Source organism: Euprymna scolopes, chromosome 12, assembly GCF_053919585.1.
Source record: "Euprymna scolopes isolate OS-2025 chromosome 12, ASM5391958v1, whole genome shotgun sequence".
Lineage (NCBI taxonomy): Eukaryota > Metazoa > Mollusca > Cephalopoda > Sepiida > Sepiolidae > Euprymna > Euprymna scolopes.
Window position 1 is genome coordinate 46,442,539 of NC_136493.1, and position 24,726 is coordinate 46,467,264.

The following is a 24,726-nucleotide window of genomic DNA, read 5'->3' on the forward strand; positions in this document are numbered from 1 at the left end:
GCATCTCTTGTATATCTTCGAGATCACGTTCCTTTCAAAGTTGTATACAAACAATTACTTTCTATGCTTCAAATGTCTTCCGTGAAAAAATTTCATTCATCAATGTTTATGGACATGCTATATAATTTTTTTTAGTCTTCTTACCAGGTGTACGAACGAGGATTAAAGTGTAGTAACTGTTTTTCCTCGACCTCTTTCAAATTGCATTTATCTTGGGACTCCATCCACTCTCTTATCTCTACCATCCTCCGTTTTCTTTTTTCTTTCACCTAAATCCCACTTCCATGTAGAAACTGGCCTCCTTGGTTTCAGTTCTGGACAAACCGGAAAACAGTGGACGTTCTATTATTTATTTGTTTATGTAAGACTCATGTAATCTTATTATCGAGTGTATCAACGAAGATTTCTGCAAATAAATATTTCATGTGTAGTATCTGTGCTGTCACGGGACGCCACCATCTTAGGAATTGCCTCATCCTTTAATAAAGGGAGAGTTATTGGCTTCCCCCAAGGCACACTTATTCATAAGGGACTATAATGTCATTTGTTTTTCTATGCACAGTGCCTTCGTTTGGAGAGCTGGATGTCACCAAATTCAAATTCAAAAGCTAACTTGTGTCTAACTTTGCCCTCGTGAAAAGGCAAGTAAAGATGAACTGTAATTGTGTCCAAATTTAATCTTATTTGCAGGCCTTTATTGTAACATGACCTTTGACAATGTTCTCTGTTGGAATTATACCGTTGCTGGAACGGTAGCAACACAACGATGCCCCGCATACATTAACGGGTTCACAGACGAAAGTAAGTATTGCTGCTTTTATATTATGTACAACACACACACACACACACACACACACACACACACACACACACACACACACACACACACACACACAGAGTTACAAACACAGATTCACACCCGTATACACAAATATATGTAAGCAATAATTGCACTTTGAGAGAAATAATTTGTCCTTTTATCGCCAATAGCCCACATTGCAGATCCACTCATGTTACTTTAAAAAAATACGTATATATATATGTATATGTATGTATGTGAATGTATATATTACATGGGGGTCACCGCTTATCAAGGCTCGGAAGCCACTTGGGGATATATTTATGTTATATTTAAAAAATAAATTTTTTCTTCGCCGTGATGTTAAGCTAAAGAAAAAAAAAAAAATTCAAATCGCGTCGCGAAACGCACTCTTCCGGCATTTCAAAAAATAATACTGCAGATTACAGCACACGCACTCTTCATTACCTTTTTTTTTCTTCAACTTTACACCATGGCGAGGAGAAAAAGAACAAATATATAAAATTCTGACGAAGGAGTTTAAACTCCGAAATATATTAATTTTCAACAAGTAAATACTTAAAAAAATTTTTTTTTATAAGATTGCGTTATAATCTGGCTTTCAAACACATTTCATACGAATTTCAATCAAATATTCAAATTCAATCAACACTTCTAACACTGAAAAGAATACTCTGAATTTCAAATCGCGTTTCCAAACGCATTCGTCCGGTATTTCAAAAAAACAACCCCGGAGAAAACAAATTATATTATGGTGTGGAAAAAAAGAAAATTTTTTTTTTTTTTTTAATTTTAAACAAGTAAATACTTGATTATTTTCATAATATTCCGTTGTAATTTATCTTTCAAACGTATTTCATATGTATTTCAATTTCAAATTCAATTAACACTACGACCTTTCTGACCTATACAAAAAAAGGTAATTAAATGCGGGCATTTGCATCTAAGGGAGCAAAAGTCTCTATCACTTAAGTAAATGAATTGAATACAATGGCGGCGTTCCCACGCTGCTACCATCGTTTTAAAAAAAAGTAAATCAACTAAAGATATTAATTGTTATTAATGTATGTTTTTCTAGATTTTTACTTTTGACAGTCTTTTTTTTTCTCCTATTTTTCCCCCTTTTAAATGTTTGATTTCATTGCTTTGTATACTGTTGAAAGTGGACTGTAGCGATCATACAAGTATCCTAACGCTACTCTCATCCTATTGAATTGCTTTATAACTGAGAATGAAATATGCTATAGTCTTGATGGTATGTTTTGAACTTAGCATATGTACACCGTGCTAATAAAGAGACTTGAGATCAATAAAAATTGTCTAAGAAAATTTTGGTATAAAGTCGTCACTCCTCGAGGTCCGATGTAACCTAGGTCTCCTACCCCCAAAAGCCTAAAAACATACTTGTTTATAAATAACAGATAACTTATTTGTATTAGTCAGCGCTCTAGAGGAAGAACACTCTGACTGAACAAAAATTACAGCTCGGCATTCTCCGATAGGAGCGACCCAGGCGATTAGCAATAAACTGATCTCCTTCTCAGATGTTTAGAATGTAAAGCCTAAGGAAGAATGACTTCCTATGGCTGCGCAGGACCATACCTCAATCCAATAGCGCATAAAGTTATGCCCGCTAGCATGATCAAGACTGTTGGTCTGAATTTTGTTGCTACCTGGGACTCCTAGGAAGGGTAAGAACGTATTTGTTTATAGCTTATTTATATTAGTCATATTTATTTATAACCAACCGGGCTACTGGGCATTGCCCGGATGTATGTGTGGGGTTATGGGTAAAGAAATAGAAGAGCTTTTAAGGAAATTCATTGGTCCCTTTATTGTTGGGTTTACAACCTGATTAGTGTTTGAACAGATTCAGAAAGCGATCGCTTTGACTTTGAGAACATCGAGAAGTTTAGTTCCGAAAACAAAATAATTTCAAATAAAAAAAAAGTCAACTATGATTGTATCATTTTGTAGCAGTCATAAATAAAGACTTATTTTCTCATACGGAGAACTGTTCCTGCTAGGTGATTTGGTTACACACTAACCAATCAGCTTGCAGGGCGCATTGATTTCATTTGTCCTCTGAAGACCTATTTTAGCTCCTTTCGGAATCACCAAGGGGGCCTATATATTCCTTTAAAATAAATGCCATCTTTATAATCGCTTTCAGAAAACTTAAAATGCTTTTATGCTTTCAAGGCTAAGAGCATAGTGCCGTATCTGTTCTCTTTTATGAGTTTGTCCTTCTTCCCGAGGTACTCTCACTCATCCACGAGGAAATCCCGACGGAACCAAGCAAAGTAACTATATTGAGGACTTAGATTCCTACTATAAATCCTGATTTGTTGGAAGCGGGAAAACAAATCATCCCAGGCATTACTTTCTTCTCGTAAGAACGTATATATGATGGGCAAAGTGTGTTATGAAGTAATAATGACACATGTATCATGGGGGAGTGGTTCCAGGCGACTGATTTAAACTATTATGGTGGCTTGAGGATGTCGGAGGGGTACAGACGTTGGTGTAGTTTAAAAGGGCTCTAGCCTAGAGGTCGAGTAAGCATGTCACTCATCAGAGGTGTGCAGTTTGTACGCGGTTTATATGGGATGTAAAAACAAAGGGAAATATGGCAGTTAGGTGGAACGAGCCTTTGTGGGGAGGTGCTGGTCGAACTATGCAAGTAATTTTTGTCCGCATCTAGAGTGAACACCTTTTGAGGAGTTGGAAAATTTTTGCATTTTAACTGACACCTGGTCTAACTAGCCCTTGTGGGGAGCGGAGTGTGACAAATGAATAGGTACGAATAACATGATTGTATTTTACTTTTTACCATTGTTTACTGACCTTGTTTGGCTTTGTTGCAGATTATGCCACAAGAATTTGCAATTCCAACGGATCTTGGGCGCCAAGGCCAGGACACATTAATTTAACTTTTGGTTGGACGAATTATTCTGAATGTAAAGTTTATCTTGAAGCTCCATGGTTTGTAAAAGTTAGTAAATAACTTTGTGTTTTATCTGTAGTGGATATATATATATATATATATATATATATATATATATATATATATATATATATATATATATATAAAGGCGAAAAATTAAAAGGTAAATTTTTATACCTGTATATCTATGTATATGTGTGTCTATTTTTTCATATATATGCATATATATATTTTTAATATTTTACTCAAAGCAAATTTATAATTCAAATTCAAATCTATATTTACTCTTTTTCTTTTCTATCTATAACCTATATTAAACTTCTTATCAACTTTAAATCCTGACCTTTTATCTTATTTTTTTTCAGATACATCTGCCTTACTTTTAATGCTAGGTTTATTTATGGTGTCTTTTAAATTTAATAAAAACCCTTCAAAATTTGCTGACGAGGAGACCTTGCTTATTAAAAAACTATATGTAATTATTGTTCGTAACTGGATGTTTACCACAATAAAAAGCATTGTTTTCCGAAACGATCGTACAGATAATTGATTTTGTTGTTGTTCCTTCTTATGAAACGGATTTTTAATTTAGTTGAAATTTGATTTTTCAAATTTTAAATTATCAATCACATTACTTTATATATATATATATATATATATATATATATATATATATATATATATATATATATATACATTGTTTTTGAAGTTTTTCACTTTTATAACCATCTCAAAAATAATAAAATTAAAAAAAAAAATTTTTTAGTCGTTCATTGGAAAATTATTTAGTCAGTAAGTCATTTAATCACCTGCAATCACTGTATCAAGTTGGTTTCTTAAATTCACAATAGTCCTAATGTTATTTCAGGGATCATCAGTTGTTTACCATGAAACACTGTTTCAGGGATTCAAATCCAAAACAGTCTATTAAATCATATATCTTGTTTTCTTTTCCTTATAAGGGAAATGGTTTCCATAATGTTTTATTGTTAAAGTGTTTTTTTATTCAATAAGTCTGAAGGAAGGCTGTTCTTGAGAACATTTTCAAACGACATAATGTTTGGATGTGTCCGAATAGTCTTAAAACAATTGTAACTAACGATGAAATGATTGCTCTCAACCCATTCTTTGAAGTCTTGGTTTTTGTTAACACAATATATATATATATATATATATATATATATATATATATATATACTTGCTGTACCATGTCACACGTTGCTGTGGCTCAAATTGGCGCAATAGAAAAAGTTCCAAAATGAGAAAATGCATGTTTCTTATAGGTTTAATTTCACATTTCGTATGGGTACACAGTTTTTGTTTTTCCATTTTCTTAGCTTATGTAGACATTTTCTGGTTTGCTGACTCTTGAACACATAACATAAATTGCCCATGTGAAAAAACAGTCAGTGTGTAGCTGTAAGCCACACAATTGTAAAGATTGTTCCCTGAGCTTTGGTTGATGGTTATTGCAAACGACAATAAAATTGGAAAATGCAGTTTCCTAAAGTGTAATGGTGTATCCGGTGGAATCATAGGAATGCGTGGAATGAAGATATCTTCACCTGTGAAGTTCTGTTAAGGTTGTTGCTTCTATGATATTGTTTGTCAATTTTTTTTTTTACTGCAAGTCATGTGCCATTGCAAAGCTTGGATTGGTTTATATTTCACAAGATGATAATTAGTACACCAATTTTCAGTTGCAGTATATGCGGAGGCATCGCTGGCAAATCTAGTTGTTGGATAATTAATCACATTATATGCTTCCACAACAGTGTCGATGGATGTGTATGTGACTACCTCACTTGGAATTTTACGTTGAATAATAGCGTAAGTTCATGGACGTCTTTGTATTGAGCTGCAAGAATAGCTCGTTTACTCAGTCAAGTGGAGGTCGTGTAATTAAATTGAATATCTGGAAAAACTTTGTTAACCAATTCTTCTTTTGGTGTAATAAAATTACAGAAGTTAAAAGTAAAAAATGTCGCCTTTAACTCGCACCAGCCAGCACTTTTCCGTGCCCAATTTCCCACAAATGATGCAAACAGTTCTGTGCGGATCGAGCAGTCTGCAACTGGATATGCATATTTTGAGTTAAGTTTAATGTCTTCCAATGGAGATGATGATATATATATATATATATAGAGAGAGAGAGAGAGAGGGAGGGAGAGAGAGAGGGGAGAGAGGGATGGATGGAGAGAATTATTAAGAGGAAGAGAGGGGGAGAGAAACAGAGGATGAAGTACACTTCATCGTTTTTTTTCCTCGATCAGTAGAGAAATCCTTCGAGACTGAGGCAATTTTAATTTTTGTTCCTATCCAAAGTAACTTTTTTTTTGTTTTTTTTTTCGGGAGATAGATTTTCCACAAATTAGAAACCAACTGTGTTATCTGTACTTTCACCTAACAATTTAATAAACAAAAAGATATTTTAAAACCTGAATTTAACGTGTAAATACTAATTTTTAAAAATAGCACGGTAACATAAGTGCATAAGCGCCACTTTATTTCAAATATTTATTTTCCAAAGACTGACTGAATGAATTAAACTTTAACTGTTGTGCAATTATTTTCTCAGCGTTCGACTTTCACCGGCGCATAACGTCAACAGCCGGATTAAGTCGAGCGTTGCCAAGGAAATAATAACAACGCTATGTGAAAGAAAAAGTAAAGTAAAATTTTATATAAAAAACACAAAAATACAACAACAAAAAAAAAACTACTGGTTATTTGTATAAAATTGAGAATAAGCATTTACAATAATTGACAAATACTTTTTTCGAATATGATCTCCTCATCAGCACAAAAAGAGGGGGAAGGAGTTTAAGACACCAAAATAAACTTGCATTTTTATAGTAAGTAAGGCGGATAATTCTGAAAATATTCCAAACATCAGAAAAAAGTTGTAAATTTTATGTTGATAATTAAACTAGAAAATTAGGAGAAAATTCAAAATAGAAAAAAGAAAATTCATTAAATACCTTATTGAGTTTCATAAGAAAATTTGTTTTCAAGTACGTTTTTTTTTTTTACATAGGCATCACCACATTTTCAAGGCCAAGAGGCCACTCAAGGATAAGGGTTACAGAGTGTACAGTAGAAATTTGACAATATAGTAATCATTAGTAATGAAAATTTGGTAAATTTGATAACTTATATGGAACGGCTCATCAAGAACTTATTTAAGAGGACAAAGTTAAAAGAGTTGACCTTTGCAGACTCTACCAAACTCCTCCGTTAATTTATATATACATATATATATATATAGTGGGTTTTTTTTCGATTTTCGAATAGTCCATCGAGTATTTTTGTTAGAACATTATTGGCCCCCATTCACAATTCAGACACCTCTTAATCAACAGCACAACAATTGTACAGTCCGATCCCAATGTAAAAATGACTAGAAGTCCTTAAACCATTATATAACAATACCAGACCCCTTACATTTAACAATGTCAATTTGTTGTTGTTATGCTGGTCACTTTGTTATTTTTTTTATTCCCTTTTTATTGCTCCCATTTAATATTTTATTTTATGTGCTTTAATTATCATCTCTGAATAGCTCATAATAATAAGACACACACAATATATATATCATATATATATATATATATATATATGTATATATATATATATATAATTACATAATAATTAAAGCACATAATAATAAGACACACAATATATATATATATATGTATATATATATATATATATATATATATATATTAATTACTAAAAATAGTAATGATGCAAGTCGTAATAGAAATAAAACACTAGCAGTGAGCAAACTAAAAAATGTAACTGTAAAACGCAGGTACTCTGTCCGCTACAAAATAAAAGTATCGTTTACCAAACCACAATATTTGCCAAAGAAACCCCGAATAACAAAAAATATTACGTAGGAATGACCTTTCTGACTTTGTAAAGTAAATATTACGACCACAGAAGTATATTAAAAAACGAAAAACATCAAATAAAAAAAGTATTAGCGAACCATTATTTGGAGCTCAAGTAAAATGGACGATCGTCGATAGTAGAGCGGAAAATAGTACGGCAGGCCAGCACATGTAAACCTTAGACGTCCTGTGTAGACTATATATAAATAAGAAATTAGCTATCCTAAACTTTAAAGAACCCTAAAATTTATTAAACTGCAAAAGTGGAATAGCAAACATATGTATACACAAAATAAATTTTACCTTAGGATAACGACAAAATAAACTTTATTTTAAGACAACAAAAACAACAACAACAACAACAACATAAACACACAAAAACATTAATAAACAACAACAACAACAACAACAACAACATTTGCCTGATAAACGCGCCCCTATTGGCTACGATAAATGGATGTGTGAATAAAAAAGAATCTGATTGGATGCCTAGTAAACATACTACCCCAGGAACATATAAAAAGCACGAAACCACATCGATTTTATGCAATAGCCTGACGAATCCTCATGAGAACGATACACGGAAAATTCCGTGTATCTAAATTGCTATATATTTTTCCTTACTACCTAGCTCTACTTACGTATCGAGCATTGTCAAAGTAAATACTGAAAATAGATACATAAAATGTACATAAAATTATATATATATATATATATATATATATATATATATATATATATATATATATATTGCTGATTTCAGTTTCTATCAATTTATTTATATTTCTAGGAACATATGCACCGGTGGCGAATTATTTACAACGTCGGTTACAGCCTTTCCCTCGCGTGTCTCACTGTCGCCATTGCCATTCTCAGCTGCTTTAGGTAAGTACATTTATTTTGATTGGATGCTTAAATGAGATTTTCAGGTGTTAACTACACAAGGAAAAACATGTACACAATACGCGTGTTACTTTGGTTTGGTATCTACATATGAATAGATTACTGAGCCTTCGGTAACTTCTCATTGAATATTTGACTGAAAAGTAAATACGTAACACCGTTTTTTTTTTTTTTTTTTTTTTTACCGAAATCGGTAAATTTTCAGATTTTAGGTCCACCTCCACAATTTTCTTTTTAATGACGACTTTAAAAGGTTTTCGACCATGCTAAATACGAAAATCGCATTGGAATTTTGTAGAAATAAGTAGTTATCGAGATATAAAAAGTTGTATTATGCATTGTATTCTTTGGCGGCCATAAACAAACCCACTCCTCTATGATTGACACTGCACGCGCGTATAAAAGATGTCCGCCAAAGAATACAATGCATAATACAACTTTTTATAGCTCGATAACTACTTATTACTGCAAAATTTCAATGCGATTTTCGTATTCAACATAGTCGAAAACTTTTAAAGTTTTCATTTAAAAGAAAATTGTGGAGGTGGACCTAATCTAAAAAAATACCCAGAAATCTTCTGCATTTTACTAGAATTTAAATAAAACAAAGAAAACATTGCAAACGACATGGAAGTTGTGACGACATAGTTTTATTAAATGGGTTCGTTACGGGATTCGTGTGTGCTCGTTTTCGTATTTCACAATACATAAAATAAACTAAATTCACCCTTGTCTGTTCGTCCTTTCGTCTGTCCGCACTTTCTTCAATAACTAGGCCTTGGAATTTTTTTGAAATTTTGCACAAACATTAAACATCATATGAGTAAAAAAAGTAACAGAACGGATTTTCCGGGAAAATTCCGGTTGGTACTCCTAGGGGTGCATTTCGGGTTAAAACGGCTAAAATTTACACTTTTGTGCTTATTAAAAAAAAATTGATGCCTTGGATTTTTATAAAACTTTCTGAAAAGTTGTAACTAACTGATTTCTATATCATTTTGTTTGTTTATACTTCGCGATAACTCTTGGGTGTGCCCCAGGGGCTCTTTTAGGGCTAATAAAAACACTCCATTTTTGGGACTATTTTACCATATTTGTCCAAAATTTTCTGTGTATGTCTATTTAGCAGTTTTGCATGGTGCTGAACTCAAATTTAAATATGTTAAGGCCTTGGGGGCTTTTGGGGCTAAATGGGAGGCAAATGATGGACTTAGTCATTTCTTTTTTGACATCGTGCAGAACTCAAACTTACGTATGTTAAAGCCTACAACTGCGCCGTTTGTTCATTTTCACCAGGATTTGACTTCCCTTGGGGACTTTTGGGGCTAAACGCGTGGGTGGGGGGGAAATGCTGAACTTAGTCATTTTTTATGCCTCGTTCACTGTGCACTCACGGGGGACTATGCATGCTGCACTTGTTAATTTATTTTTTATGTTGAAAGCTATTAAAACGTATTTCATTTCCTATATCCGGATTTCGCAATTTTAAGTTTTCAAGTGACGTCGGCATCGGGCGGCCATGTTTTCTATTCAATCTACGATAGCCAAGATTGCTCCTATGGTCTCTTTGAACGTTAGAGTGGTTAAGGTTAGGGTTAAGGGTTAGTTAGAGCTAAAGATTAGGATTCAAGGCTCGGTTAGTACACATTTTTCAAAATCAATTAAGGTTAGAGTTAGGATTAGTAATTCAGAGACGGTTACCACACATTCTTTCAAAACTAATTAGGAGAAGTGTTTTCTTTGCTTTTATACCATGTTGATTGCAATGTGAGGAGTCGGAGGTTTCCCTCGACACCAAAGCCACGAGAATCTAGGTCATTGTTAAGATGGTTTTTTTCTTTGTTGGCTGAGGTACGGCTTTGATCACGTGCAGTTCTAGGAGTCCACTCTCCCAGACTTTACCTTCTCCTCAAGAGGAGGGGTTAGTTTATTGATAGTGCATCTACTACTAACTCTCACTCCTAGACAAGGTTCAAAAGAGAGTCGCCAACCTGATAGGTACTGAACTGTCACCCAAGCTTCAGCCTCTGTTCCATCGACGAAATGTATCATCCCTCTGCCTGTTCTACAAGTACTTTAATGGTGTATGCTCCGACGAACTGCAAGCACTTGTACCCCCTCGACGTAAATGCCCCCGACGAACCCGACAAGCAGCAAAATCCCACCCCTTCACAGTTGAGATCCCTAGATGTAAGAGAGCCTTCTACTCCAGTAGTTTCTTCCCCAGAACAGCTAGACTTTGGAATTCCCTTCCGGGTTTCTGCTTTCACAACTGTACTGACATGCAGAAGTTCACGTGTAACGTGAAACAACATCTTGCTGCCCAACTCCTCACATAGTACCCCTGTAGCTTAGGTCTCTGATCGTAGCCCCCTACATCAAAGTGGCAACGTGCCTTGTTTGGGGTGAAAATGTAATTTAAAAAAAAATTCATGATGCGCCTCTGCAAATAGCAAATATTAACAATCAAACCTTTACTGAGAGAGTGTAGAAGACACAAACACACCAGGAAGAAATATTTTTGAACAGCAAGCATTTTTGGAAAAGTGTTCCAAGAAGTGGAGTCTCAACAAATTGTAAAGTACTTAAAAGAGATAAATTTATTCAAACTCCTGTAAACTAAACAAGTGACATTTTACTTTAGAAAAACAAACTTTTCGAGAAATTTAAAGCATCTTTACAAGAAATTGAAAATTTTCTGTATCAACAAACCTTTTCTTGGCATTAAATGATACCAAGAGGTTTAAACGCTGTCAAACAAACACATAAATTCACCCGACCAGGAAGTGCAGAGGGGGATGCTCAGGCATTTTTGCAAGCAAAAATGCTATCTCTCTAGGGAAGGGGTCTCTAAAGTTTTCAAACGGTGGGGGAGGCATATTACTGATTTTTTTAGATCTACGTTGGTCAAAATAAAAAAAAAACAAAATGACCTGGACATGTTTTATTGTAACGCAGTCCGGGAACCAACACACAGCCTCAGTCACAAACGGGACAAAGAATAAAACAGAACGTCAACCCGCTTGTCTTTTGTACGATGACATTTATTTTCTAATTCTCTCGTTACTGCTGTGACATCATCCACATGGTCGTTCCTCTAACGAGATCTTCTTTTTAAAGTCGTTAGTTTCCCTACCAGTAACATCATTTTGCATGTATGTTACATTATACGTTTTTTTCTCACCCAGACATATTTTATACTGATGTTGTATTGGGGTCTATATTGGAAGATGACGCTGCATTTATAGTAAAAAAGATATGATGGGGACATTCATATTGGACAGAGACGGCGGACACACACACACACACACACACACACACACACACACACACACACACACATATATATATATATATATATATAACAATGATGATGAGGAGATACATGATACATTTATACGTATTACTGTTCTGTGGATTCTTATAACATATATTAGAGAGGAGAGAGTGGGATCAGTTCTTTTACACAGAGGAGGATAATCATTACTTATGGTGGAGGAGGGGGACACATTTCTTCGAAGGGGGTTACACAAAGTTCATATTAAGATGATTAACACATTACCTTCAATTGTTGAATGACGACACGAAGACAAACAGTTATAAATATCGATGGTGATTCTTTATTTCATTTGACCGGTTGGAATGATGATGACGTCAGAAATTCAAATTCGTTTCTACATGGTTAAATGTTCTTTTTTTTTGCTTCCAAAGGACCCTGACTCCGACTCTCTCTCTCTCTCTCTCTCTCTCTCTTTCTCTCTCTCTCTCTCTCTCTGACTAACAGACTCAGCTGTTCTGCTTCAACTGCTCGACTGGTGACTGCTCGACCCTTCTAATCTGCTAATTCTAGCTACTATTATTGAGAATTCCCTTTTTGCTATGACGTCAGATGTGTCGTTCCAAAACGTGACCAACTCATGTGGCTCAGCACACGTTCTCCAAACACACTTTCGACAACAAAGAATTCTCAACTAACCTATTTTTAATTCAGTTTTCATAAAAGAACGAACCATTAAATTCTTTTTACAATACAAACAATATCTAACTATTTCCGAAACAATAGCTTAATTCTAACATTCCAATTTCTGAATCTAGTCTGAACCTTGCTTACAAGGTTCGAGTTTCGGCTTATCCTAATCTCATTTTCCACTTATATAACGTTCTTCTTATTTACATGGAAAGGGGGCAACCTTTCCGTGTAAGACTGATTTTCTCATTAGATCTTAGTTGTTGTCGGTCTTCAAGGTGTCGTTGTAGATGATTGTGTCATCTACATGTCTTAGGATATAATTTGGGAGATGATTGATGAAGATCAGGAAAGGAATTGGGCCCACAATACAGATACTTGAGGCAGGTCGGCATTAATTGAGCTTTGTACTTCTGTCCATCAACAACTACTTTAATAAACATATCAGAAAGAACTGATTACATGGTTGAGAGGACATTTCCAGGAATAGCTGGAAATCTTGTGAAGTAGATCTTTATGCCAAACCCTATCAAATGCCTTTTATATCTTAGGAGCTATTGCACTTATACGAAGCCCTCGTCAATAAATTCACTGGTCTTGTGTGATATTACAGTCAGCACATCAGATGTAGATCTTACAGCATGGAAACCATATTGCATGTCATTTAGTAGGTTGTTTTTGATAAGCTGTTTGCCAACCTCTATATTTACTACGGGTTCGGACAGCTTACTTGAAACTGATTGGTCTGTACTGAAGTGCAGAAGTCTGATCTCCTGTATTTTTAAATATTAGGTAGACTGTCGAAGTTTTTCAAGGTTTTGCTTAAGCCAACGTTTAATTTAATTGCTTACTTAAAAACTCTAGCAATGCGGAAGTTATGTTTGCAAACGAGTTTCTATTTGTATACAGCCTAGCGTCTACATCGCCTGACCAATCCTCACCAAACTTATACTTATTATATATATATATATATATATATATATATATATATATATATATATATTGTGTGTGTATATATATATATATATATATATATATATATATATATATATATATATATATATAGAGAGAGAGAGAGAGAGAGAGAGAGAGAGAGATGTTGTTTATTTGTTTTTGTTTGCAATACTTTTTGAATGAATTCAATTATTTATATGAAAGTGCATTTTTACCTAAATGCGAGTTGGGAATAATTTTCCCTTTGACCAATTTGGTGCCCCCAAATGGGGAGCGGCAAACGTATTGTTTTTAAAATATAATTATCCACTGACACATGTTTCGTCGTCTATGACTCATCAGAGTCGCTGAATCTAGCGAGATTCGAAATTGAAACCCCATGATATATGATATTATATATATAGTCATCTATAGATTACTCTTTTGATGTATCACAGTTCTTCAGACTAGCACCCATCTCGAGCCATGTATAATCATCTAGTTGATAGTCGGCAGTTCTATGCTCTGGACATGTGGCTCGGTCATTTGCATATGTGTCATGAGGTTGCTGCTGCTGCTGCTGCTGCTGCTACAAGCGCTAGCGGCTCTGTTACAATTGAATGACGAATTGATTTCTACAGATGCTAAAACACAAATGAGTATGACTGCGTACACTCTTTTCTTCATCGCTTCATTGGAAGCTGCTTTCTTCCTCACTTCCCAAAGTTAACAATTTTTAACATGAAGGTGTTAAAGCAAAGTATTTTCAGCCAATGGAAATATTTCTCAGCTCCACAAAGTAACACCTATACGCGAAAGTAATAAGCCAGTGCGAAGTTGGGAACTAATTAAAACGAGAAGACAGGCAGCCGAAAATATTCAGACGTCAAACCGTCCCAACGAAAAGGAACCCAAAGACATATCCTCTACAAACCATTCCATGCCCATTAAGGGCGAAGAACTACAAGCCTTTGTACCCCCCCCCGACGTAAATACCCCCCGACAAACTCGACAAGCAGCAAAATCCCACCCCTACACAGTAGAGATCTCTAGATGTAATAAAGTATTCTACTTTAATAGTTTCTTCCCCAGAACAGCTAGACTTTGGAATTCCCTTCTGGGTTCCTGCTTCCCCAACTGTACTGACGCAGAAGTTCAAATGTAATGCGAACAGACATCTTGTTGCTCAACTCCCTACATAGTATCCCTGCAATTTATATCCCTGATAGTAACCCCGTACATCAAAGTGGCACTGTACCTTCTTTGAGGTGAAAATGTAATTTAAAAAAAAAAGGGGGCCGGGAATGGCAACAGAAAAAGGACTTCACGACTTACAGGCCAGCTTCATACATTATACACCGCACTACAATAACAAAGGTAATACACACACACAAATACAATGGCACGCTGCCAAATACTCAAATGCGCACATATTCACACAATGAACATTTTGACTTGTTCAAGATCAAAGTGTAGTATCTGTTCTTCAGATGCTGCACTTAAGATAATTTGTACCAGTCAATGGAGGGGAAACCCTCTATACTGGGACAATTATTATTTTTGGTAACCAGAGGGACCCCTTTTAGGGGAGCTGGTTTTTACCTCACATTAAAAACGGCCTTGTGCCTAATTTGCTCAGTGGGGGAGCAAATAAATACCATCTGTTCTTCAGATGCTGCACTTCCAATTTCTTGTTCGCTTTCGGTGGAGGATCAGTCCTTCACGACTGAGACAATTTTTTTATTTTTGTACCTTTTCTCCACGTTAAAAAACGACCCTGGTGTCTAACTCTGTCCCGTGGGGAGGCATAGTAAATAGGTACTATTAACTTGACTTATTTACATAAACACGTGTTGTACTAATAAATTACTGAAAAATAACTTTGATATTCTTTTACTTGTATAAAATGTTTTGTTATCAAATTTCGTTTTCTCAAGTTTTCGTTTACGAAACTCGTTTTATGTTTTAGGTAGGAAAGTAAAAAAAAAACAACTAATTCCATGCCTTATAAAGGCGTATATATATATATATATATATATATATATCGTCGAAACTGAGTTGTTTTTAATTTTTAAATAAATTAATGTTTATTAAAATAAGTATGCATTCTATTGGCTTCTTAACTTAGAAATTAGGCGATCACATATTAACCTACTCAATCATGGCCTATAAAAATAGAAGGCCTTTCCATTAAAGTCACATAACCTGCTGACGTCACAGCATAAAGTCCAATGGCCACGATTAAGCGATAGACAACTATTACGGTGGTTATTTTAAAACGAGGGCATTTTAAAATTAATAATTAAATACACTTTAAAAATAAATAAAACTTCGCTAGAATATTTTACTGGCGAAAATACCCACTTTAAATTGCACGTGTTTAAATGTACAATAATATGCTCAAGTAGGTTAATATGCGTGAACGCTAGAAATTTTAATGCAAAAATATTTATCACAAGTAAGTTTAACTTTTAGAATATCGCTTAAGTGTGAAATACCGTTTTCATTGTTCTGTAACGCTTAAGTTTAGAATATTACTACTATTGGTCTTATGTTTGAAATAGTACTTCTAATGGTCAGTCAAACTAAGGTTTAAAATAGTACTTCTATTGGTCTGTCAAACTTAGGTTTGAAATAGTACTCATATTGGTCTGTCAGATTTAGGTTTTAAATAGTACTCTTATTGGTCTGTCAAACTTAGGCTTGAAATATTACTTCTATTGGGCTGTCAAATTTAGGTTTGAAAAAGCACTTCTATTAGTCTGTCAAACTTAGATTTGAAATAGTACTTCTATTGGTCTGTCAAACTTAGGTTTGAAATAGCACGTCTACTCATCTGTCAAACGTAGGTTTGAAACATAACTCCTATTGCTCTGTTACATTTAAGTTTGAAGTAATATTTCTATTGGTCTATCACACTTAAGTTTGAAACATCACTTCTATTGGTCTGTCACACTTAAATTTGGAAGATCACTTCTACTGGTCTATCACGCTTAAAGTTGAAACAATATTCTAATGACTATATGTTTATGAACAACTTCATATTTATCTTCCAGGAAACTTCGATGCCATCGAAATCGGATTCACCTGCATTTGTTTGTTTCGTTCGCCGTTCGTGCATCTATGTGCCTTATCCGAGATAATGCAACAGTACTGGGGGTTGCTTTCCAGTCGGACTTTGATAAAACACTGAATGGTAACCTTTTCTTCATACCTGGCGTGTCCGTAAGTACTTTATAACCTTTTCATTTTAAATGATGTTCTTTGAAAATCAGTCGACGTTTCAAGATTATTAGCACCGTAGAATAAATGGAAATTAATAAGTAGGAACCAGAGTCTGAAATTTTGTATTCTTACAAGTCAGAGTCGAGCACTATATCTTCGTACTCAATAACACTAGTAGGTACAGGTAGTTTTATACATAGAGAGAAGGGGTCATTGCATCTTCATATTTTTAAAATTATTTAACGCTGAATGTGAGTATTTACAATAAATATGATAATTTCATCGATGAATTTAAATGAAAAAATGTATTTAAAAAAATCTTAATAGTAAATCTTACTTGTTTAGTCACAACTTTTACACAGTGAATTAATGTGTATGGACCTGTTACACTAAAATATATTTCAAATCTACTGAAACTCATATCGACCAGCATATTTTTATGGCATGTTTCATATTATATCCCTGTTCCATAATATATTTTACGGTAAGATCTCTTTATCAAATGCTGATGTTTCAAATCTCCTTAAAACGTATGGCCTGGCAAAACTTCTTTTAATGGCATGTTCCATATTATATCCCTGTTCCATAATACATTTTAAGGCAAGACCTCTTTATCAAATCCTGTGTGCTTCAAATCTCCTGAAACTCGTGTAGACGGGAATGTTTTTATGGCATATTCGAGATTATAGTCCTGTTCTATAATATATTTCAAGGTAAGACCTCTTTGTCAAATATTCAGTGTGGACAGGCAAATTTCTTTTTATGGCATCTTTTATATTATGGCTCTGTTTGATAATATATTTCTAGATAAGATCTCATTATTAAATGTTGTGTATTTCAAATCTCCTGAAAATTGCATGGATTAGCAATGTTCTTTTTATGGCATGTTCCATATTATAGCCTTGTTCTATGATATATTTCAAGGCAAAACCTCTTTATCAAATGCTGTGTAATTCAAATCTCCCGAAATTTGTGTGGACTGGCTGCTTTTTTATGCCATTACTCCAGTAAATGTCACAGTGACACTGACGTATTACCATTGTTTGCAATGTGAATTTAAATATTTTTTTGCAATGTGAAATATTTTTTGCAATGTGAATTTAAATATTTTTTACAATGTGAATTTAAATATTTTTTACAATGTGAATTTAAATATTTTTTTGCAATGTGAAATATTTTTTACAATGTGAATTTAAATATTTTTTGCGCTGTGAAATTTATTTTGCAATGTGAATTTAAATATGTTTTGCGATATAAAATTTATTTTGCAATGTGAAATTAAATATTTTTTGCAATGTGAAATATTTTTGCGATTGGAATTTAAATATTTTTTGGCAATATGAAATATTTTTGCAATGTGAAATTTAATATATTTTTGCAATGTGAAATATTTTTTGCAATGTGAAATTAAATATTTTTTTTGCAATGTGAAATATTTTTTGCAATGTGAAATTAAATATTTTTTTGCAATGTGAAATATTTTTTGCAATGTGAAATTAAATATTTAGTTACCAAAAAACGTGATAATTTCGTTGATAAATTGGATCTTAATTCCAATCCAATTTTTCTCTTTCCAGCACTGGAAATGCAAATTTCTATATCTCGTGTTCTACTACAGTTTGTTGGCAAATTACGCATGGGTCACCGACGAAGGGATCTACCTCTACTGTATTCTCTTCCGCCATGCGGACGAAGTCAACGAATATCTTATTGTATACGAGGTCTTGGGATGGGGTGAGTAAACGTTACCTTTCCTCTGCTTATAAAGAATAGGCATCTAAAAGATTTCATTTCTTCAAATTTCAATGAGTTACATATAGATTAGGGTTGGGTTTTAAAAGAAAAAAACAAAAACAAGTTGAATAACTTTCTGAAAAAAAAAAGAAGGTAGTTTTCAAATCGTAACCTACTTCTGGCATCTCCGGGACTGACTTAGGGTTTTAGGTATCCATTCTGTATAAACATTTTCTATTCTTCTTTTTTTTTTTACATAGAAGTCACCACTTATCAAGGCCCGGAGGCCACTTGAGGATAAGGATTAATGAGTGTACAGTGGTCAATGGGACAATATCATATTAATCATTAGTAGTGGAAATTTGGTAAATTGGATTACTTAAGGGGAACGCTCACCCAGAACTTGTTTACATTGTACTTGAAGACGACCATATTGTAGTCAGCTGGAAATCAAGAAAAAGGAAGAGAGTTCTACAAGCGTGCAGTTCTAAGAAAGAAACTTTGTTCATGGAATGTACATTTAGGTTTAGGAACAGATAAATAATGGAGGAAGTTACTGATAGTGGTTTCAGATAGACGAGTGTTTTCCGTGATATTTTGGCAAAGTGGGAGCATAGATTGGAGCTCAGACGAGTATTTGCCATGAAAATGACGATAAAACAGAGACAGTCTTGCAACGTCTCTTCTGTGGGAAAGAGGTTGCAGGAAAGAGTTTTTTTTTTATTTCATTTTTTTTCCGAGTGTGTGTGACTGGTCCAATGCATACTGTTGCGGTCTACAGAATTGTCTATGAGGTTATTTATGCAGTAATGCATTTGAGAAGAGTACGAATATAATAATAATAAATATATATTAAGTGATTTATGTGGTTAGCTTCAAGCATTGGTTACTGTACATATTAAGTTAATTAATAGAAGGTAGTATAATGCAGAGATATAACAGACAGACAAAAGTCTGAAGCAAATCTTTGATTCACCAAAATCTTTGAGTTCTTAATCAATCAACCACTAATCCACCATCTAAACTTTTTTTTCGGCCAACAGTATACATTTAGGCAAGCTCGTTCTACTGCAGATATCTAAGCTGTAATCTCTGAACGTAGATACCACTGACTGGATAAGGCATAGGAGAGCAGGGCAGTAGCTCTAGATACATCTAAGGCCTTTGGTATGTCTGGCACGAAGGTATCATGAAAATTAAATCATATGATGTTTCTGGAAGAATACTTAACATAATTAGACCATTCCTAGACAAGAGAAAAATCCAGGTTGTCCTCATAATACGCTACCTCAAATTTCTTCATTCAAACTTCTCATTTCAGCATTCATAGGCGACATGAATTGGAACAACTTCTACAAAATGAGTTAATGTGTGTAACCTCTGTTCCATAATATATTTCGAGGTAAGACCTCTTCATCAAATGGTGGATGCTTCAAATTTGAAACTTGTGTGGACTGCTAATGTTATTTTTATGGTAGTACTGCAGTAAATATCAGTAATAGTGATATATTTTCATTTCTTGCATTATGATAGCCTTCTATATAAATATTTATTATTATTTACTCACTATAAGTCTCACATGAATCATTACCAGTGACCAGTCATTGGCAACAATAGGTGGTATTTCCTAGAGCATGAATGACAATAATAGTGGTGGGAAGATTCCAAAATTTTTTGCGATTCTGATCCAATTACCAATTCCATTCTAAATTTGCTATTCCGATTTTATTCCTGATTCCGATTCTGATTCCGATTCTTTTAATATTTATGAATATTTAATTAGATATTTGGGGAGGGGGAATTCGTAAATTTTCAAATTATTGCATAAATCCTTGGGTAATTTCCGCGTATATTTTTTTCTCAAATGTTTTCCTTGTAATGTATTGTAAATTGAAAGGCAACAAAAGGTTTATTTTGATTTCAAACAAAGCCAACTTGTATCAGTTCGTCGTTAGTATACAACATGCTACTTGAAAGTTTTCATAAACAGTTGAAAATAGTCGATGATTGGTAGGTAAAATGAGAAAACGATGTAAGAACAAAATATTAACAACGCCCCCCCCCCATTGTTATGAACGAATTTCTAAATAATAATGTTACTATTTAGAAAACCATTTTTAACATGGAGAGGGCGTTGGGCTTCGTTTACTATTATGTGTCTTTCTTCTATGAATGTTTAAATTTTATTTTAATTTTAATAATTTGGTGGGTTATTAAATTGATTTGATTTGCTGTAAAAAAAACAAAACAAAAACAAAACCGAGATGCAAATAATAACAATTAATGGGACCTGTGGAAATTCCACAGGGGACTCATTCATATGTAATATATTGATGTCGGTATTCATGGCATAAATAGAGATGCTCTGATATTATGTAACTCTTGTTAAAACTGCAAAAGTATTTATCTAAGCTAGCAAGGACGCCCAGCATAGCCAAGTCGTTAAGTACACTTAAATATGATATTTTAATTCTTGCAGATTTCGTATATATTATTATAGAGTTAATGTTCTATCGATTTTTATATATTATAAAGTTGCGATTGCAAAAATCAAAATATATATCCATATGACTTTTGTGCATCAGCTTGAGTTCTTTCAGCTATAATTGAAACCAAAACCAAAATTTATAAAGAATTCTTGATAAAATTATTTATTAAAAAAATGGATCACCAGAGTTCCATCAGCTATAATCGAAATCGAAACCAAAACTTATGAAAAATTCTTGGTAAAATTATTTATAAGAAAATAAATGACTTAAGTGCCATCAGCTGTAATCGAAACCAAAACCAAAACAAAAACTTATGAAGAATTCTTGGTAAAATTATTTCTTATAAGAAATGGGAATTCATAATTAAACAATAGTCACTCGGATGTAATGTATTTAAGAACTCAGGTGATTGCTCATCTCCCTCTCAGACCAATAAGTCTCCTGTGCATCATGAGTAAGTTGCTGGAATCTGTGTTAAATAGAGAAGTAATCAACCTTCTTAGTGACACGCAATATGGTTTCTGTTCTGCTAGATCTACAGCAGACGTGCTTACAGTTATATCTCATAGGATTGGCGAATCCCTCGACGGAGGCTTCTTCTCTAGGGCAATTGCTCTTGACATATCAAAGGCCTTTGATAAGGTATGGCATAAAAGTCTACTTCACAAGATCTCCAGTCATGGTATAGCTGGAAATGTCTTCTCAACCTCTGGGCCTTGATAACTGGTGACCCCCATGTAAAAAAAAAAAATGTAAATGAATTTTTTTTTTAAGTTAACAAACTTCTTAATGTTTGCTCTTCCAAAGTTTTGTTAAACTTGTGAGATTTTAATCTGTATTTTTACTTGTGTCAAAACCAAACAAAATATAAGAAAACATGAAATATTTCAAAGGATGTGGTGATCATACAAAACCAGCACCAGGAAAAATTTCCAAGCATGTTAAATCTTTTATATTAAAGTCTGAAGTCTCTAATAGACGCCATATGGCCATTTGTCAAATAGGTTCAAAAAGCTTTTTAAAATCTGTGATATTGAATAGGCAAGTAAACTCTAGGCAAGTGAACTCTTTGCTAACAATAAAAACTAATAAAAACAAATTGAAATAGGTTTGAAGAGTCTAAGGATTTTCTTGAGTCCAAAAAGGTGCCATAAAACTTTAATTATTTCAGAAGAAGCCAACAAACATCCCAATGTACAGCTGGCGCCAACGAAATTTACCGCCCCCCCCCAGAGTATTTAAAACTTGTTAATAATCATATGAACTTCCTGGATGAGGGCACATAGACATTTTAGCGAATAGATGCGAAACGATTACAAAGGCAATAGGCAAGATAACCAATAAATAAAATAAATTAAACTCTGCTAATCAATGTTAAATCTGTAAATGAGATTTATAACTCATTCTGTGGCCCTTCTCAGTCTTATGTTGTAAAGGAACAACTTCTAATTAAAAAAAAACAATTTGTGCTTGTTTCATTTTTTTTATTTAAAAGTTTTAAAGAATCAGAAATTAGACTATAATTTTTCCGATTCTGATACCGATTCTGATACCCCCAAAAGTTCCGATTTATCTGATTCCTGATTCCGATTCGATTAATCGTCCCAACACTAGACAATAAGCCTCTCCAACTTTTTAATACTTCTTACTTCTTTTGATAACCATTGCAAATCAATTTGGATTTTCACAACAGACGTTTATCATTAATTTTCTGTGAGTCTTATAAATCCAACTCCAACCCCTGGCCCAATTACTGCAATGTTGCATCCCTGTGCTTCTTCCACAAGCACTCCAATGGAATGTGATCCGATCTGAACTTACTGCATTTGTGCTCCCTCTCAATATAAATATCCTCCACCAAACAGAGAAGCAGTAAAATCCCATCCCTTCACTGTAGAGGTCCCCAGATGAGAGAAAGCTTTCTACTCTAATAACTTCTTTCCTCAAACTGCTTGCCTCTAGAATTCCATCCTGGTTCAGGTTTGCAGGGGAGGCATCCTAAGTGAAGAGTTGTCTCACAAGATGTTTGTTCGCATTACATTTTAATTTCTGGATGTTGGTACAGTCGGGGAAATAGGGAGCAAGGAGGTAATTCCGAAGGTAAAAGGAAAGCAGCTAATATAGTAAAAGGTTTTCTGGCACCCAGGTTTCGAGGGTATTTACATTGACGGGTTACAAGTGCAGTAAGTTCATCGGAGCACATTCCATTGAAGTACTTGTAAAACAAGCACAGCAGTGCAACATTGCAACGATAGGATTTGGTCCGGAGCTTGGTTGATAATATAGGATCTATTAGGCTAAAAACTCTTTTTCGCACCCTGTCTAAGAGAAAGAGACTAGTGGTTGATGCATAAGCCCATATATGGCAACAATACTCGATACAAAGGTGAATGATAGCTTTATCAAGATATAGAATACTTACTGACAGTCGTGAAAAATTTTCTAGCCTGGTATAAGGAGCCCACCATGACAGTATTTTCTTTGTACTTATTCGAATTCATGTTTCCTGTGAATATTAGGGCGAGGAGTTTGAGTGCTGGACTACCGAGAATGATGCTATTAAACATAACATATAGGATACTCGCAAGTATGAGAATGTCGACACGTTACTACTTATAAAAGAACATGCTTGTCTAAGTAGCAAACTATGACACGTGATGACCGTTTTCTTTTCAAAAATGAAAACGCTGCATTTTTATTTCAAGCAAAATCAATTCCTATTTGCAGCCACGAAGGACGTCTTTTTATAGCAGTTAAGTTATGAACTTTGTAATTTCTTTTCTAGATGCAAGTGTTAATATTATATTTATTTCAGTTTTTAATCTTTATTTTTATTTCATTGTTTTACTAATTGTGTAAATGGTTTTCTCGCGGAAAGATGTACCGAATCTATTTGGCAAGTTCCTTTGGAATATATATTTTATTTATTTATTTATTTTTATTTTATTTGTTTTATCAGAGATTTTTCTTGTCTATAAATGTTTATATTTTCCAAGTTGATAGCATAACAGATTTTGCAATTGTTTTCATTTTCAGTTGGTGAGAGCGGAATCTTTCACCTAACCCCCTCTTAAACACACCAAAGTACAATACTTAACTTTTTTTTTTTTTATGGAGAGTAGACAATGCATTGTGGATGCATTATCGGCAGCTCCTGTTACTCTTGCTTCTCTTTATTTGTCCCTCAGCCCTCATTTTTAATGAGTGATTTTTCTGACAAAGGGAGAAGAAAAAGCTGTTTTCTAGGTTGGCACTATTTTGCATGAACATGATGTTGGAAATTTTCTGTTTCTATGTCTATCCTTGTAGCCATGTCATTAGTAAGGGTGCTGGAGGTAAAAGTTTTATCTGGGCTGACGTTATCCGCCTGATAGTCAGGGGCCCGAATCTTGGGTTAACCACTAAGGAGGCTGTCCTATCAGCAGGTGCAAAGTACTGGGGCTGCTGTATTGCCATTTGGTGAATGGATTCTGGACCATGCAGTAGCTTCTGGTGGGGCCTCTCGATGCCATATTAGTGGGTAATTGTTACGGCTTTACCTTTTCATGTGCTACAAAAAAAAAATCTTCATTTCTATTTCTCTCTTACTTTCCCTCTCTGCCCTGCTTCAGGCATGTCTATCGACCTAGCCCACAAATCCCAAAACACCATCATGAAAAGTCTCAATAAAAAAACTCACGATTAAACCCGGATCTCCAACTTCCAACGTAGACCCCCACTACCAGGTCTCCTTCTCTAACATCAGGAGTCTACGTTCTAACCTTCCAGAAGTTGAAACCCAATTACAGGAGACTAAACCAGACATATTATTT

General features: G+C 34.2%; 1 protein-coding gene across 1 annotated transcript in view; it reads left to right on the forward strand.

Annotated features, from left to right (window-relative positions):
* The first annotated feature begins 695 nt into the window (after nt 1-695).
* The window catches only part of LOC145291608 (parathyroid hormone/parathyroid hormone-related peptide receptor-like), a 59,679-nt gene continuing 35,648 nt past the window's right edge, over nt 696-24,726 (forward strand). The window contains exons 1-5 of the mRNA XM_080137685.1: nt 696-801; nt 3,688-3,815; nt 8,454-8,548; nt 16,523-16,691; nt 18,269-18,425. Of these exons, the coding sequence (XP_079993811.1) occupies nt 705-801; nt 3,688-3,815; nt 8,454-8,548; nt 16,523-16,691; nt 18,269-18,425 (646 nt within the window). The 5' untranslated portion in view covers nt 696-704. The remainder of the gene's footprint in view (nt 802-3,687; nt 3,816-8,453; nt 8,549-16,522; nt 16,692-18,268; nt 18,426-24,726) is intronic.